Source organism: Scyliorhinus torazame, chromosome 4 (assembly GCF_047496885.1).
Source record: "Scyliorhinus torazame isolate Kashiwa2021f chromosome 4, sScyTor2.1, whole genome shotgun sequence".
Classification (NCBI taxonomy): domain Eukaryota; kingdom Metazoa; phylum Chordata; class Chondrichthyes; order Carcharhiniformes; family Scyliorhinidae; genus Scyliorhinus; species Scyliorhinus torazame.
Window position 1 is genome coordinate 105059967 of NC_092710.1, and position 18159 is coordinate 105078125.

Consider the following 18159-nt stretch of genomic DNA (forward strand, 5'->3'; position numbering starts at 1 on the left):
CCAGCTCCACCCACTCTCTGACATCACTGCAGTAGTAACGCCCATTTCTTAAAGGTACTCTCACTACAGATATTTATATACACACCCATTTATAAACACCCATTTCTTAAAGGTACTCTCACATGACACTGCCCCCTTCCAATCACCTTGATACACTCTCGCAGGGTTTGTGAGCCTGCAGGGTGATGTGACCGTGACGGCGCTGTCAATGGGTCACTGTCAATGGTAGTGGCATGATGGTAACCCGCTGAGCGTTGAGTGCTGCTGCTCCTCAATCTATGCCATAGTCCGACTCCTGCCTGTCTGCTGAGTGCTCGCTCACACCCATCACTTGCATGTGGTGTGCCTAGGGATGGGGGTGATGTGGAATTCAGGACCACCATGTCTGGGAAGGGGGGGGGGGCGACCTTTTTAATAATAGCGTGTCCTGTGCCCTTCCATGTCCATTGCAGACGGTTCTCTGGGGACGCTGGGGCCAGAGGGACCCGGCCACTTGCCAGCAGCACGTGCCTCAATGTGCCACCCTGTTCCGGGGCTTGACTCTGAGATGCTGGTGGCCGCCGTTGCTATTCTGTAGGGTGGCTCTGGGTTGGCACTCAGCACCCCATCCTCCTGGTCGGTGCCCATAGGACCATAGGGGTCACATCAGGATGGAGGGTCAGCTGGATTGAGCCCTGGCTGCCCCTGCATCATCTGGCTCTGACAGCCCTGGCAGCACCCCATTGTCTTCAGCATCGGCGATGCTTCTCAGTGACTGGGACGTGCTCTGGATCACATGTTCCTGTGAGGAAGAAAGATAAATACGGCAATTTTCGGGAACCTTGGATGACGAGTGATATTGTAGGCCTCGTCAAAAAGAAAAAGGAGGCATTTGTCAGGGCTAAAAGGCTGGGAACAGACGAAGCCTGCGTGGCATATAAGGAAAGTAGGAAGGAACTTAAGCAAGGAGTCAGGAGGACTAGAAGGGGTCACGAAAAGTCATTGGCAAATAGGGTTAAGGAAAATCCCAAGGCTTTTTACACGTACATAAAAAGCAAGAGGGTAGCCAGGGAAAGGGTTGGCCCACTGAAGGATAGGCAAGGGAATCTATATGTGGAGCCAGAGGAAATGGGCGAGGTACTAAATGAATACTTTGCATCAGTATTCACCAAAGAGAAGAAATTGGTAGATGTTGAGTCTGGAGAAGGGGGTGTAGATAGCCTGGGTCACATTGTGATCCAAAAAGACGAGGTGTTGGGAGTCTTAAAAAATATTAAGGTAGATAAGTCCCCAGGGCCTGATGGGATCTACCCCAGAATACTGAAGGAGGCTGGAGAGGAAATTGCTGAGGCCTTGACAGGAATCTTTGGATCCTCGCTGTCTTCAGGGGATGTCCCGGAGGACTGGAGAATAGCCAATGTTGTTCCTCTGTTTAAGAAGGGTAGCAAGGATAATCCCGGGAACTACAGGCCGGTGAGCCTTACTTCTGTGGTAGGGAAATTACTGGAGAGAATTCTTCGAGACAGGATCTACTCCCATTTGGAAGCAAATGGAAGTATTAGTGAGAGGCAGCACGGTTTTGTGAAGGTGAGGTTGTGTCTCACTAACTTGATAGAGTTTTTCGAGGAGGTCACTAAGATGATTGATGCAGGTAGGGCAGTGAATGTTGTCTATATGGACTTCAGTAAGGCCTTTGACAAGGTCCCTCATGGTAGACTAGTACAAAAGGTGAAGTCACACGGGATCAGGGGTGAGCTGGCAAGGTGGATACAGAACTGGCTAGGCCATAGAAGGCAGAGAGTAGCAATGGAGGGATGCTTTTCTCATTGGAGGGCTGTGACCAGTGGTGTTCCACAGGGATCAGTGCTGGGACCTTTGCTCTTTGTAGTATATATAAATGATTTGGAGGAAAATGTAACTGGTCTGATTAGTAAGTTTGCAGACGACACAAAGGTTGGTGGAATTGCGGATAGCGATGAGGACTGTCGGAGGATACAGCAGGATTTAGATTGTCTGGAGACTTGGGCGGAGAGATGGCAGATGGAGTTTAATCCGGACAAATGTGAGGTAATGCATTTTGGAAGGTCTAATGCAGGTAGGGAATATACAGTGAATGGTAGAACCCTCAAGAGTATTGAAAGTCAAAGAGATCTAGGAGTACAGGTCCACAGGTCATTGAAAGGGGCTACACAGGTGGAGAAGGTAGTCAAGAAGGCATACGGCATGCTTGCCTTCATTGGCCGGGGCATTGAGTATAAGAATTGGCAAGTCATGTTGCAGCTGTAGAGAACCTTAGTTAGGCCACACTTGGAGTATAGTGTTCAATTCTGGTCGCCACACTACCAGAAGTATGTGGAGGCTTTAGAGAGGGTGCAGAAGAGATTTACCAGAATGTTGCCTGGTATGGAGGGCATTAGCTATGAGGAGCGGTTGAATAAACTCGGTTTGTTCTCACTGGAACGAAGGAGGTTGAGGGGAGACCTGATAGAGGTATACAAAATTATGAGGGGCATAGACAGAGTGGATAGTCAGAGGCTTTTCCCCAGGGTAGAGGGGTCAATTACTAGGGGGCATAGGTTTAAGGTGAGAGGGGCAAGGTTTAGAGTAGATGTACGAGGCAAGTGTTTTACGCAGAGGGTAGTGGGTACCTGGAACTCGCTACCGGAGGAGGTAGTGGAAGCAGGGACGATAGGGACATTTAAGGGGCATCTTGACAAATGCATGAATAGGATGGGAATAGAGGGACCCAGGAAGTGTAGAAGATTGTAGTTTAGTCGGGCAGCATGGTCGGCACGGGCTTGGAGGGCCGAAGGGCCTGTTCCTGTGCTGTACATTTCTTTGTTCTTTGTATATCCCCATAACCCAGTAAACCCAAGTAACCTTTTTTGGACACAAAGGGCAATTTGGCATGTCCAATCCACCTAACCTACACATCTTTGGACTGCGGGAGGAAACCGGCGCACCCGGAGGAAACCCACGCAGACACGGGGAGAACGTGCAGACTCCACACAGACAGTGACCCAAGGTGGGATTAATCTGGAGTGACTTGATAATGCCCAGCTGAGACTGGGACATGTCCCCCAGCGTGTTGGACATGCTGTCGAGGATCTCAGCCATGCTGCCACTGACTGAGCCACGACTTGTAACCCTCCACTCGTGCTGCTGACATCGTGCACCACTGTGGTAGTCACCCTCTGAGGTGTTCTTATTTATTTTTAATAATCATATTGTCACAAGTAGGCTTACATTAACACTGCAATGAAGTTACTGTGAGAAGCCTCTAGTCGCACATTCCGGCGCCTGTTCGGATACACAGAGGGAGAATTCAGAATGTCCAAATTACCCAACAGCACATGTTTCGGGACTTGTGGGAGGAAACCGGAGAACCCGGAGGAATCCCACACGGGGAGAGCATGCAGACTCTGCACACACAGTGAACCAAGCCGGGAATCGAACCTGGGACCCTGGAGCTGTGAAGCAACAGTGCTACCCACTGTGCTACTGTGCTGCCCAACAAAACACGGGAGGCAGGGGACCACCCAGATGGGCCGGCACTGTCTGATGGTGAGAGAATGGAATGTGGTCAGTGGGAGGGATGGGCCATCCTGTATGGCGTTAACAACTCACGTGTGACAGGTCACCTGGGCGTTGGCCGGTGGATCTGCACCTCTGTGGCGTACGCCAACCTCTGCGTCGGTGACCGATCTATCCTCGGTGACCCCTGTGATTCCAGGGCCCGTTCCTCGTAGAGGTGAGGACTCTGACGTCCAGCACCCCTCCGCCTGTCTGGGCCCTCTCCTGTTGTGGGCCAACTTCTCCTGCAGGGAGACAGAGGCGGTATTTTGAGCCGCAAACTTAGTTCATCGGAGAGGGATGGGGGAGGTAAATAGGGAATGGGATGGGCAGGTGGGGGCAGCACTGCTGGGCATGGGGCGGTGCCAGGTGCATGGTCATTGGGGGGGATGTAGCAGGCAGTGCTGGTGCCAGGGGCTGGTGCCAACCCACCCATGCAACCAGGTGAAGGTTGTCGATCTACATACAGCACTGGTACTCCAGGTGATGCTCCCCGAGCTGATGGTCGCTCCCCAGACGACACTGACTGCCCTGTGGCTTACTCTTCAAGCCCCTCGGGAGAACAGAGCATCCCATCTGGAGTCAACCTCATCCAACAATCTGGCCAGGTCAGCATCCCTGTGGGGCTGTCTCCTCGGTAGTATGGCTGCGAGCTGTGTAGCGTTTGCTCTATGGGATCAGTTTAAGTGCTGCTCCCCCTTATTGGCGGGGGGCTGGTGGGCACGATCCAAGCGAATCAGCCAGCAGGACCATCATTTGCGGTGTGAAGCCTGTGCGGCCTCGTTAAGTGCACCAATTAACGTTTGATATTGATGATGGCCTTGCCGGGCCCAGCGTCGGGAAGCTCACAGCAGTTCCCGCACCACACTCGGAAACGTTTCCATCAAATCGCGCCCATTGCCTTTGCCATAGCAATTGCCTCATTATGTTTAAGCTTGTTTTCCCACACATTCCTCGATACTGTATTCATTTGCTGGCCAGTGTCAAAGCGATTATGACTGTGATGGCAGACTTTCTTTTTTGCCGTTTTGGCCAAGGATGATCAAGGACCAGGCGAGAACATGAGAACTGCATTCTGAGGTGGCAAGAAGTGTTAGCGGCTCCCAGCCAAATCCATTAAAATTCCTCTCAAACCTTGCTTTCACGCCCAATGAGCAAATAGTTGTGAAATTATGAACGTAAAATTCACACCCAATTCTTTCTGTTTCCAATTAAGGGGCAATTTAGTGTGGCCAAACCACCTCACCTACACATCTTTGGGTTGTGGGGGTGAGACCCACGCAGACACGGGGAGAATGTGCAAACTCTACAGGGACAGTGACCAGGGCCCAAATCGAACCTGGGTCCTCGGCACCGTGAGGCAGCAGTGCTAACCACTGCGCCACCGTGGCGCCTCCTAAGTGGCGCTTTTGACATCTCTGAAAGGTGCTCCACAAGAAGTCGCCAGGTAAAATAATGAAATTGAACCTAGCAGGAATATTATTGAATGATGACACCAAGCCAGTGAGGGGTGTTCAATGGATGAATAAAAACATGGTTAAGATGGTAGATTTTAACGAGCATGGTAAAGGAGGAGAGAGAGAGAGACACTTTCACATTTCTGAGCTCAGGACACCGAAACAATGAAGAAACTGTCTTCCTAGTTGGGTGGAATATGTCGCATGGCTTTCTGAATGAACACTGTTTGAGTTGTGGTATTCCCACCCAGTAGGTGAAACTCCATTCTCAGGGTATAACTTGGTCAAATTCATCCTTACCAACGGCAGCTCAAGTCTATCAAGTTTTGCTCTTATCGTGAAAGGTTTCAACTACACTTGATAAATGAGCGACGCTTTATGGCATTATTGTAACTGTCCAACGTGATGCATAAATCAGCAACTTCAAATGACCCAAAAGAAAAAATTGGCATGTAGAGAACCTTACCTAGAGATGCAAGTTTGATTTAGAAGTAATGTAAACGATTGCTGTGAAGAAATGACCTTTCGGCATTTGCAAGGGATAAAACGTGGGTGAAAGGAATGACAAAGCTCAAGGTAAAATGAGGAACCTCCTCCTTGCTGTGAAGAATACGTGTTTCTAATTCACACCACTCTCCAAAGTGGTTTTGTTTTCCCATCAGTTTGGACATCGAGAGCCGTTCGTCGACATTCTCGGAGAAAATTAAAATGTCAGCAGAGGCAGAAATCTAGAAGGCCGGGGGGTGGGGTGGTTAGGTTATTGTTTTATTATTGGGGGTGCAAAGCACGGGATAGGGATGGAAATGTTTCATGTACCATGTTTATGTTGCTATTATTGTTATTATTATAAAAACTACAAATACCCTAATAAAATGTTTTTTTAAAATGTTGGGACATCGAGCACCATAAGAAAGTCCGCAATGCGCAACCTTAGTTAACATGGGAGGGAAAAATAAATGACCCGCGAGTAGAGAATCGAGTTCATGTTACACGGTGACCTCAGGTCAATTGGTCAGAATGTTGTGGTGACTCCCTCTTCAGGGTGAGATGATAATGCTGTGCTAAGGGAGAGCCGCCCTGTCAGGGGTGCAGTCATTTATTAAACCGAGACCCTGTCTGCCTTCACAAGTAGACAGAAAAGATCCAGCAGCATAATTGTGACAAAGAGTATGGAAGTTAAGACTAATAGTTATCCTTCAATCTAAAATAGATTATCTGTTCATTATCAGGTTGTGGGAAACTTATGTTTCGGCACATTTTGTACTCACCTATAAGATTATTGCTGAAAAAAGAGGCACATTGTCAAAGCTTTTCATCTTGCACTCCGATTGGTAATGCTTTTGCTATGGAAAATGCACAGGGAACACCTCTACCAATCTCCATGGCAACGCCTCTACCAATTAGAGTCCACTTGCCAACCAATCAGCGCTCTCTTCTCATGTCTTATAAAATGTTGTTCGTTTTGGGAGTTCGTCATCTTGTGAATCTGTCCTGATGAGTGCAAGCTGAAAAGCTTTGACAGCATGTCTCTTTTTTCAACAGTGCTCAAGTTCTGTATTACCAAGCAACTGTTTCCAACTTTCTTGTTAAGGCCTGCTATGTTTATAATTCTTTCAATACATCTTCCACATTTAAACAAGGTTAGATATGATCAAGCATCTAATGAGCATACTGAAGGACGTAAATTGATCAATTTTGTTGTCTCTCCAGGGATACGATGATGGCTATGGAGGAGAATATGATGAACAAAGCTATGACACCTATGATAATAGCTATGCAAGCCAAGTGGAGAGGTAAGTTAACTGGAACAGATAGTCCTGCAGTTTTATGTTTGTTTTAACTACACTATGCTACAGAAATAGACCACATTATTTAAGAAATAAGAAAGAAAACAAATGGGAATTTTACACGTAATTATCTTTGCACCTAAATTGTGCAAGAATTTACACTGTCCGCATCAGTAATCATCCATGATCAGGTTATGACACGATTACAGAAATATGAGGCCATTCAGTCCCTCAATCCTGTTCTGCCATTCAATTTGATCATGGCTGAACTGCATTGTTGCAGCAATCAAGTGACGACATGATGAGGGAAGGGATAGAGGTGTCAAAACAACTATTGCATGTGTTAATGTAACACCTGAGTCAAAAGTTACAACGCGCTTCACAAGAGCGTGAACAAACAAAATGTGACACTGCGCCACTAATAGAGATATTCGTGCAAATTACCGAAATCAAAGGGGTAGGCATTCAAGAGGAAAAGGGAGGTGGAAGGAGGAAGAGGTTGAGGGGAAGAAATTGCAGAATCTTGGTAACTGGAAACACAACTGGGAATGGTGGAGCAATGAAATTCAAGGATTTTCATAAAGCCACAATTGGAGGGGACAAATATCTCAGAGCACTGTAGCTGGAGAAGATCAAAGAGAGATAATTGAAAATGAGGGTGGGATTTTAAAATCATGGCATTGTTAACCGTGTACGTCAGCCAGCGTGGACATGACGGATGAGCGGGACTTGGTACAGGATAGGACAAGGGGAACGGAAGTTTGAATATTCTCAGGTTTATGGATGGGAGAATAGGGAAGCCAACCAGGAGTGCTTTGCAATAGTCAAGACTAGAAGTAGCAAAGGCATGAATGGAAGTCTCAACAGCAGATTTGCAGTGGATAGCGCAGAATCTAGAACCAAAGGTTCCCTCCTACCTTCCACCTCATGCAGGGAACATGGTCAGGCATCGTGTTGCAACATGATATTTCTGGTATTGCCTTTGGCAAATGGATTATTGGTGAATGGCCAGAAGCTCATCGTATTTAGTCATGGAATGTGGGTGTCGCTGGCTGGACCAGAATGTGCTACCCTAGTCAAATTGCCCTTCAGTATGTGGTGGTGAGCAGCCTTCTTGATCTGCTGCAGTCTATGTGATGGAGGTATACCCACAATGCTGTTAGGGAGGGAGTTCCAGGATTTTGACCCAGCAACAGATGAAAGAGCTGCACCCCAAAGGCTAGTGATTCCAAATAAACCTGTTGGACTTTAACCGGATGTTGCAAGACTTCTTACTGTAAAAATAAGGGGTCACCCATTTACGACAGAGATGAGGAGAATTTATTTCTCTCAGAGGGAAGCGAGTCTTTGGAACTTTCTTCCCCAAAAGGCAGGAGAGACAGAACCTTTGAATATTTTTAAGGCAGAGACAGATTCTTGATAAGCAGGGGTAACCAGGGGTGGGCAGTAATGTGGACTTGGGTTTAAAACCGGATCAACCACAATCTTATTGAATGGCTGAGAATGTCCAAAGGGCCAACTGGCCTACTCCTCCTAATTCACATGTTCATTTGTTCATATTTGGACATGGACTGCTTCAGCGTCTGAGGAGTCGCAAATGTTGCTGAACATTGTGCAATCATCAGTGAACATCTTTGAGCTTAAGATGGAAGGGAGGTCAGTGATGAACCAGCTGAAGATGGTTGGGCCCAGGACACCATCCTGAGGAATCCCTGGAACTGATGGACCAGAGAAATATGGCCGAATTCTCCGGCAGTTGGGATTCTCTTTTCCCGTCGGCAGCACACCCCCGCCCAGTGATTTCCCAGCGGAGGGGGTGGTTCCAACGGGAAAATCCCATTGACAAGTGGCACGAAGGGAGAATCTCGCAGGTGACAAACACGCGGATGGGGGACCGGAGAATCAAGCCCGTTATTGTCTGGGCAGGCGCTGCCCGACCTGGAAGGGCGTGAAGTCGCGTGAGAAGCTGTCAGGCGTGCATCCCAATGTCATTACGCACTTGGTCAGCAGATTCAATTGAGGCATCGATACTATTATGAGCCAGGGTTTAGAGAACACCAAAGTATATCATGGAGTTCACCTGACCCACAACCTTTAATAGATTTTGGTTGTGGAGGGCACAAGGGCCCACTTTACAGGTGTGATGCAACAAAGATCAGAAGTATTTTAAAACAAAAACGACATTTATTCTATGAATCCAGTTAACATTTTATAAACACACAGTAAACATCTTATCAACTACCAACACTGATACTCCCCTTTAAGATACAGTACTCTATAGGTAACCTTTAGTAACTTTCCTAACAACATCCATAAGTCAAAGACCCTTTTTAACAAAGAGAGTAGGTTTGCATTCCTTACAGAAACAGGTATTACTTTGAAATCATCAAGCGATCTGGAGACATTCTTCAGCATGCAGAGAGAGAGGCCAAAATACACCTCCTTGGTTTGAATGCAGCTCTCCAGCTGAAAACGAAACTAAAACTCAGAGCCAAAAACAGCTTCCAGCTCAAAACAAAAGTAAAAAGCAGAGCCAGAGCCCAGCTCCACCCACTCAATGACATCACTGTAGCCACTTGAGAAGACAAACATTTCTTAAAATGACATTCCCATGACAATATGCACCCGCCGACAATCGAACAGGCACCTCAGGTGGTTTGACTATACCAAAAGGGAATGGAAAAAACCAAAACAGTGCAGTTGACACTGAAAAATAACTATTGACACCACAGTCAGCCAGTGAGTTGGAGGCTAGAGGATCTTACAGCAAGACTCAGAGGAAACAATCTATTTTACAATAAAGAAAGTCGATTCACTCAGCCAACAGCCCATTACAATTATTTAAACAGAGTACTACAACAAACAGTCCAGGGAACATACTTAAATGGACTCCCCACGAATCACTAAAGCAAAGTTCATGATCAAAACTACAGCAACATCTCCCAATGAAAACAGGATTATTTCTCCAGGAAAATGATGGATAGTTACAAAATACAAGTTTTGCAGGTCAAATCAAACCTGATTCAAATCAAAACTTACTGCAATGCCGTCTCCAGGCATGATTGACAGGGGGAATTGCCCAATCACAGCCATTCCGTCTGCGAATCGTGGTGTCACAATATAAATAATAAATAAATAATCTTTTTTACTGTCACAAGTAGGCTTACATTAACACTGCAATGAAGTTGCTGTGAAAATGGAGTCAAAACTGCAGACAATTTGAAACTGTCTCTATATTGTTTGTCACAAAAAATTTAAGGGAAAAAGGAGACAAACTAAAAGGATAATTGAACCTAGTGATTGCAGAACAAATGGAAATAAATGACATATAAGTCATCTAAACAACAGAAAAAAAACCTCAAGTCAGATTAATACAGAATTAAGTAGAAACGATGCAAAGTGAGTGAGAAATCAAAAAATGCATGGACCAGAAAAATATGGCCAAATTCTCCGGCAGTTGGGATTCTCTTTTCCCATCGGCAACCCCCCCCACCCCCCCCCGCCCAGTGGTTTCCCAGCAGAGGGGGTGGCTCTAACGGGAAAATCCCAAAGACAAGCGACATGAAGGGAGAATCCCGCAGCCGACAAACACGTGTCTGGGGGACCGGAGAATCGAGCCCTTTGTCGTCTGGCAGGCGCTGCCCGATCTGGAAGGGCCTGAAGTCACATGAGAAGATGTCAGGCGGGCATCCCAATGTCACTGCGCACTTGGTCAGCAGATTCAATTGAGAGTTCGATACGCACCCGCCAACAATCAAATAGGCACTTTAGCTTATTAAGGGGCCAATTGACCTCGATGTTCTGTGGCCCATCTGCGTTGACAGTTTGCGGGAATGCCGATTATCCAGACCGCCTTTTGTTTCAGCTTTGACCTCGATCCAGGGCAGGGTGAATTGTCAGGGCTGAAATCAAATTTTAAAATTGTGTCTGGGGACTCAGGTCTGTGTTTGACTGTGCTGCCTGGACATCCTGTGCATAGGTTTCCGTCGCTATTTATTTTTCACAGGTTTGAAGATCTCGGAGGCAGCTCCGCAGCGGTGGTCCCCCTGAGGGAGCCCATTGGAAGCACCAACCCTGTTCCTTTTCGCGGCTCCACACCCGCCGGCAGCCCTGGGCTTGTCGCAGTGCGTGTTTCATGCCTGCTGCCCATTAATTGAGCAGCCAGCGTGAAATTGAGTTCCGGGGCCGATCACGGCCGGAAGAGCGTCTTCCAGGCCCTGCGATTGCTCACCCCCAATGGGCATAAAAAGTCAGGTCATGGAACAGAACTGGAACGGGATTTTGCTATGACAGGGTGAAAATATAGAGTGAAGTAGAACTGTAAAAAAGAAACAATAAATGTACTATAATGACAAGTGTTCTCATTAAATACTTTCACTGAAAATGGTGCTGATCTGCATGGTCATGTCGTATCGCTCACTTGCGTGATATTGTTAATTCTGGTGCTGGTGTTTCTAGCAATTCTGGCCCATCTCTCTATTGGTACTGTTGTTTTTTGCAGTATCTGTTAATTCCAGTGGTATTGATCGTTGAATCGTGTTGATAAGTCTCGTGATACTATTAATTGTAATGAAGCCGGTAAGTTTAATTACTAGTGAGCTTAGAGGCTCCAGTCTTACAGGATCCTTCCTGCTTCTTCCCTGTTCATTCCCTTATTTCCCCTTTTACTTTTTCCGTTACATTTTTGATCCATGGTTGATTATTGGACATGTAACTTTAAGGCAAACAGCCTGTACCTTTAATTCAAGCAGGAAGAATCCAGAAGGCTGTGCTGGTTTAAACTGGAGTTGTAGACTGGCCGGCATCAGTGACAGAGGTGGGTTGAAACTCGGTTTGATTGATTGGCTGGTGACCAATAACTTGGCCCAAAAGGCTGTGCTCTGCCCAGTAACCAGTGGTGATTGGATCTGATCCCAATGGAATGCTTTTCAGAGTCGCAAGGTTTGAGTTTGGTTTAAGTTTTGATTCTGGCAGCATGGTGAAAGAAAGATCCAGCTAACTCTTTCCAGAAAGGTCCAGCTAATTCTTTCCGGAAGGCCACTGTGAGGGTTGACACTCTCTCTCCAGAAAGCCTCTGTGTGCTGTTTTCCTGGAACTACTGAGGCCTGAAGACAAAACATGAACTGAAAGTTTGATGCGAAGCAAGAGTCCTCTCCAGGGAAAGCTGTGAGTAACGCATTTTTAAGAGTACCTGAATGAATGAATCTGCAAAGAAGATTATTCCAGGCTGTAAACCAAGGTGTTTAATCTGCAAGCTTGCTGTGAAGGAAAGTGTGCTGAAGACCATCATCTGAAACAAAGACTCTTTCTTCCCTTCACTTATGATTTTTATCCCTTTTCACCCCTGTGATTTTGTCTGTCTTGTATGTATGGGCAGCACGGTGGCACAGTGGTTAGCACTGCTGCCTCACAGCTCCAAGGTCCCAGGTTCAATTCCGGCCTCGGGTGACTGTCTGTATGGAGTTTTCACATTCTCCCCATGTCTGCGTGGGTTTCCTCCGGGTGCTCCGGTTTCCTCCCACAGTCCAAAGATGTGCAGGTTAGGTGGATTGGCCATGATAAATTGCCCTTAGTGTCCAAAATATTAAATTGGATTATGGGTTACGGGGATAGGGTGGAAGCCTGGGCTCTTTCCAAGGGCCGGTGCAGACTCGATGGACTGAATGACTTCCTTCTGTACTGTAAATTCTATGATCTATGATCTATGCTTGTGTGTGTGTGTGTATGTGTGTAGAGCCTGGGGGCAAGTTAAAGTAGGTATTAGCTTGGCATTAACCAGTTGTATTTACTTGCATATTTCATGATATTCCTTGTTATAAATAAACAGTAATCATGTTTACATTTACAAACCTGGTGACTGGGATTATTGGGAAGCCAAGGACCAAAGTCTTTGGGTACTTTTATAGGAATTATTGGTTAATTCGCTTGTGTTGTGACTCCGGGGCACGTGGGGCTGGAATTGACCGTGCACTTTCCCAGGGTGTCATAACAATAGTTGTGGTATTGGTAACTCTTTTGCTCTTCCCAGTCTGGAGTGTCGTTCCTTAGATAAAAAGGGATGATACCAGCACAGTTCCCATTAGTGCCCATGATGTGTCCCTTACCTTAATGAACACAGATCCATGCTAAGAGAGCAATGTTAAATCAGCAAACTATAGAACAGAACATGGAGCAGGATTTATATTGAACCAAAGAAGATCTTTCCAAGTATCCGCAATGATTGACTCATAGATCTCCTCATTCATATCAATCCATAACTTGCAGGTTCCCCAGCATCGCATTTAGGGGGTACTTCTTCGATGCGCTGGGGAATCCTTCGAGGAAATTTCCACGTAAGAGTTTACCCGACAATTGTCCAGAACCGCTAACTTCCTCTGGACTATTGCACTGGCCTGGGAAACGACCAACTGAAACGATTTTGGATGGTTCTGCCCATCTTACCCTGATAATTACTTTGAAAACTTAGACGGAAATAGAAACTTCTAACTCCAGAGTAACTATTGAAAAAACCCATATCCCGCCTCACACGAGACACTGCCCCACAAACACGACACCCCAGGGAAACCATCACACCACCCCAACCCTCACCTTGGGCCCTTCCTCCCCCAGACCTGACTGCCTACCACCTCCAAGCACACCCCCAACACCTCAGCCCGACCTAACCCAGCCCCCCATCCAGAGGGATCCCCTCCCCCTCTCTCAGACTGCCCCAATATCCCTCCCTTCTGAATGACCTCCCTCCCTTCCGGGACTGACACACTCACTCCCTGACCCCCTTCCCCCTCCCCCCTCCCTTCTGAACAACGCCACCCACTCCCACACATTGGGTCCAACCACACACACCTCTCCCCCCATGGGTCCGGCAGCTGCTGCTGTAAAAAGTGGGAGAGACTTACCTTCCTGCACCTCAGTTAGTCCACGACAATGCTACCAGGGGCACATTTCACTGCTCGCCTGAGTGAGGAAGATTGGGCAAGACAGGGTCTTCGTAATGCCAATGCAGGTAAATCTGGCTATCGATCAGAGATTGCCATGCTGCCGAAGTTATGAGCCTAAATCAAATGAATAAACGTGGAATCGTTCATGAATAAATGTGCTGTCTTAAACAGATGTAACTCATTCACAGTGACATTATTTAACTACCTTTTTCACAACAAAATTCTTTATGAATCATAGAATTTACAGTGCAGAAGGAGGCCATTCGGCCCATCAAGTCTGCACCGGCTCTTGGAAAGAGCACCCTACCCAAGGTCATCACCCCCACCCTATCCCCATAACCCCACCCAACACTAAGGGCAATTTTGGACACTAAGGGCAATTTATCATGGCCAATCCACCTAACCCGCACATCTTTGGACTGTGGGAGGAAACCGGAGCACCCGGAGGAAACCCACGCACACACGGGGAGGATGTGCAGACTCCGCACAGACAGTGACCCAAGCCGGAATCGAACCTGGGACCCTGGAGCTGTGAAGCAATTGTGCTATCCACAAGGCTACCGTGCTGCCCTAATTATGCATTCCTTTTTTTTTAAATTTAGAGTACCCAATTCATTTTTTCCAACTAAGGGGGCAATTTAGCGAGGCCAATCCACCTACCCTGCACATCTTTGGATTATGGGGGCGAAACCCACGCAACCGGCGTGCAACGGGCCCGCCAACCGGCGCCGCCCCTCCAGCTGGCGGAAAAGACCTTTGGTGCCCCGCCAGCTGGTGCGGAAATGACATCTCCGGGCGGCGCATGCGCAGGAGCGTCAGCGGCCGCTGACGGCATTCCCGCGCATGCGCAGTGGAGGGAGTCTCTTCCGCCTCCGCCATGGTGGACACCGTGGCGGAGGCGGAAGGGAAAGAGTACCCCCCACGGCACAGGCCCGCCCGCGGATCGGTGGGCCCCGATCGCGGGCCAGGCCACCGTGGGGGCACCCCCCGGGGCCAGATCGCCCCGCGCCCCCCCCCCAGGACCCCGGAGCCCGCCCGCGCCGCCTTGTCCCGCCGGTAAGGTAGGTGGTTTAATTTACGCTGGCGGGACAGGCATTTTAGCGGCGGGACTTCGGCCCATCCGGGCAGGAGAATCGAGCGGGGGGGCCCGCCAACCGGCGCGGCGCGATACCCGCCCCCGCCGAATCTCCAGTGCCGGAGACTTCGGCAACCAGCGGGGGTGGGATTCACGCCAGCCCCCGGCGATTCTCCGACCCGGCGGGGGGTCGGAGAATCTCGCCCCTGATGTCTAACCGTTCCGCTGACCAATAGGAGGAGGGGTGGGCAGTATTACCGGCGGTGGGACTGTTGGAGCTCGGGGCCTGTGAAGGAGAGCGGCCGAGTGACATTTGTAATAGGGGTGAGAATGGCGAGTCACGATGCTGGCAGTCAGCACCAGTTCACTGGCTTCCACGAGTACCTCAATGCCTACACCATCACAGGGAGGGGGGATTATGTGATGGCCACATAAACAGGGGTTGCAGCAATTTGCTTGTTCTTCAAACTGAGCGCCAAGAAGAAGGCACCAGCAGCAATCATAGAAAATAAATTGTGTGGTTCTCCTCTGTGATAAGGCAAGTGGAATTTAAGCACCTGCACATGAAATCTGTGTGAATGTTTGAAACCTCTGCCATTATGTCACTATAATGGTATAAGTTATCAATCTTCACAAATAATACTCATGGGACGCCATGTGCTGTTTAAAAAAAAAAAGAGAATGGCGTCCGCATGCATGCCCCCTCAGGCAGATCTGAAAGTGCACTGGCCCATGCCCAGTGTGGCAGACTGCCACCTTCAGTGCACTATCCCTGCACCATCACGTCCTGACGTCAGCGTGCTGTCCCAGTACCGTCTCCTCCTGACGTTGTCCCAGGACCAAATTTCTTTTTGAAAACGGCAGAGTCTTCACACCAGAAGTGGTGAGAGCGAGCAGGTCACGTGCCCGGCATACACACTGACATCACGCGATACGTGTTTTGACCCCAAAATCCTGGAGGAGCGATTCCTCCATTTTGTAGCTGCCAGGAACAGGACTGTGTGAAGAATTGAAGATGGATCAATTTGTAATAAGGAAGAGAGGGCCAGAGACACAAACAGGCCAGAATCTCACAACTGAATCTGCTGGAGAGAGCTTCTCAGGAGACTCCAGGGCAGGACAAAGCAGTGCTTGTGTGAGCTCCAGATCAACAACCCATTAAGAAGAAGCTGAAACCGAAAAGAAAGCAGCATAAAGATGATTTTTTGAGATATGTCTTTATTATTTGTTCCAATGAAAATCAGGATGCAAAGCCCATGTGCATAATGTGCAGGGAAGCACTGGCAAATGAAAGATTAAGCCCTCAAATCTTCAAAAGCATTTGAAGATAAAGCATGGTCAGTTCGAGGACAAATCTCCTGATTTTCTTCAAAGGATGCAGCAAGAACTTAAATCATCAGCTGAAATTCTTAGCAGAAATGTACCATTCAATGACAAAGCAAGTGAGATTTAAAAGTCTGAAGATTGTCATAAAAAAAAACATTTGGTTTACTGATGTCCTTGAAGGAAGGAAATTTGCCGTCCTTACCTGGTCTGGCCTACACGGACTCCAGAGCCACGGAAATGTCCCCTGGAATGGAGGGCAGCTAGGAGTGGCCAATAAATGCTGGTCCTGCTGGTGAAGGCCACATCCTACAAATAAATTTAGAAAAACATTTGGGACATCCCCAGATTGGATGGCATGTTTTTTTTCTTTTTTGTAAGTAATGGGATGACAAAATGAAAAGCAATGAGAAGCGAACAGGGCAGAAATTGGCAAAACAATAAATACAAAATGCAGCAACTGACAACTGTTATTGATTATTGACACAAGTTGTGGAGGACCTCAGAGAAGGGTAGTATGATGACCTTGGGGAATTTCGATACATCAGAGGTAACAGAGGAAGTAAGGAAGGAACGTACAAGTTATTTCTTCGAGGTAATCAGTGATTGTCCCACAAGATGTGAGCCATGGTATCAGCAAGCGGGGAGTGTGTTAGGGGTTAAGTTCAACAAAAAACTGGAGGCACTAGTAAACAGACAGGCAATAGTGATACAAATGCGAGAAAACATTGACATCAATTTTACATTCAATTGCGCTCAAAACTCTCCGTTGACATCAAATGTACCAATGTGGAATGGGTTTTAATGACAGAAAGAGTGAACATTTGTCATAAAAACATTCATTTCGACATCTTTAACATTGTGATTCATTTTGATAGCTCCTACTTCAGGAGTCATCAAGGCGCTCAAAAGTGTTCAAAAGCCATCACAGCTTGTTCAATTTGTGGAAGTATTGTTAATGTTCAAACGCAATTTGGATGGGACTGGGAAGGAAGGCAGACCAGACACCTCCACTGATTGCAGCACTAACCCAACAGGAGTCTCTTGTCTCGGTATGCTGCTGACCTGCTGACTCGCAGGGAGCTACCAAGAACACGGGGATGAGATATCCACTCTCACATTCACTACTTTTCCCTGCGCCTCCCAGCTGGACCAGTGTTGTTGCTGCTGCGGCTCACTCAATCCCCCCCCCCCCCCCCCCCCCCCACCACAGATGCTACCTCCTCAATCATCGCCTCGCCTCAGTCTCCGGCACTGTTTTCCCCTCTTGCTTCATGGTTGCCTTCACCAATATTTCTGTCATCTCTCCTCCAGTTGCTCCCATCGTCCACTATTTCTCCCACCTTTCCCTGCATTTCTCCCATCTCTCCCCGGTTGTCTCATGTGCCTCCCTGTTTCTCTCGTCTCTGTCCTGTTTCTCCCATCACCCCCACCCCATTTTCCCTTTCTCCCACTATTTCTTCCCCGTTTCTCCTGTCTCTTCCCCCCCCCATGCTCCCGTCTTCCCTCCCCCATGCTCCCATCTCCCACCCCATGCTCCCATCTCCCTCCCCCATGCTCCCATCTTTCTCCACCATGCTCCCATCTCCTCCCCATGCTCCCATCTTTCTCTCCATGCTCCCATCTCCCCCCCATGCTCCCATCTCCCCCCCATGCTCCCATCTCCCCCCCCATGCTTCCATCTCCCTCCCATGCTCCCATCTCCCTCCCCATGCTCCCATCGTTCTCTCCATGCTCCCATCTTTCTCCCCCATGCTCCCATCTCCCTCCCCCATGCGCCCATCTTTCTCTCCATGCTCCCATCTCCCTCCCCCATGCTCCCATCTCCCTCGCCCATGCTCCCATCTTTCTCTCCATGCTCCCATCTCCCTCCCCCATGCTCACATCTCCCCCCCCTTGCTCCCGTCTCCCCCCCATGTTCCCATCTCCCTCCCATGCTCCCATCTCCCCCTCCACCCATCTTTCTCCCCATGCTCCCATCTCCTTCCCCCATGCTCCCATCTACCCCCCATGCTCCCATCTTTCTC

General features: G+C 48.2%; 1 protein-coding gene across 8 annotated transcripts in view; it reads left to right on the forward strand.

Annotated features, from left to right (window-relative positions):
* The window catches only part of LOC140410367 (KH domain-containing, RNA-binding, signal transduction-associated protein 2-like), an 824701-nt gene that overhangs the window by 684956 nt on the left and 121586 nt on the right, over positions 1-18159 (forward strand). For all 8 annotated transcript variants that reach the window (XR_011940630.1, XR_011940629.1, XR_011940628.1 and 5 more), the window contains one exon: positions 6720-6802. Coding sequence is in view for 4 of the 8 variants with exons in the window: in XM_072498401.1 (XP_072354502.1) it covers positions 6720-6802 (83 nt within the window). In the remaining 4 variants the exon portion in view is untranslated. The remainder of the gene's footprint in view (positions 1-6719; positions 6803-18159) is intronic.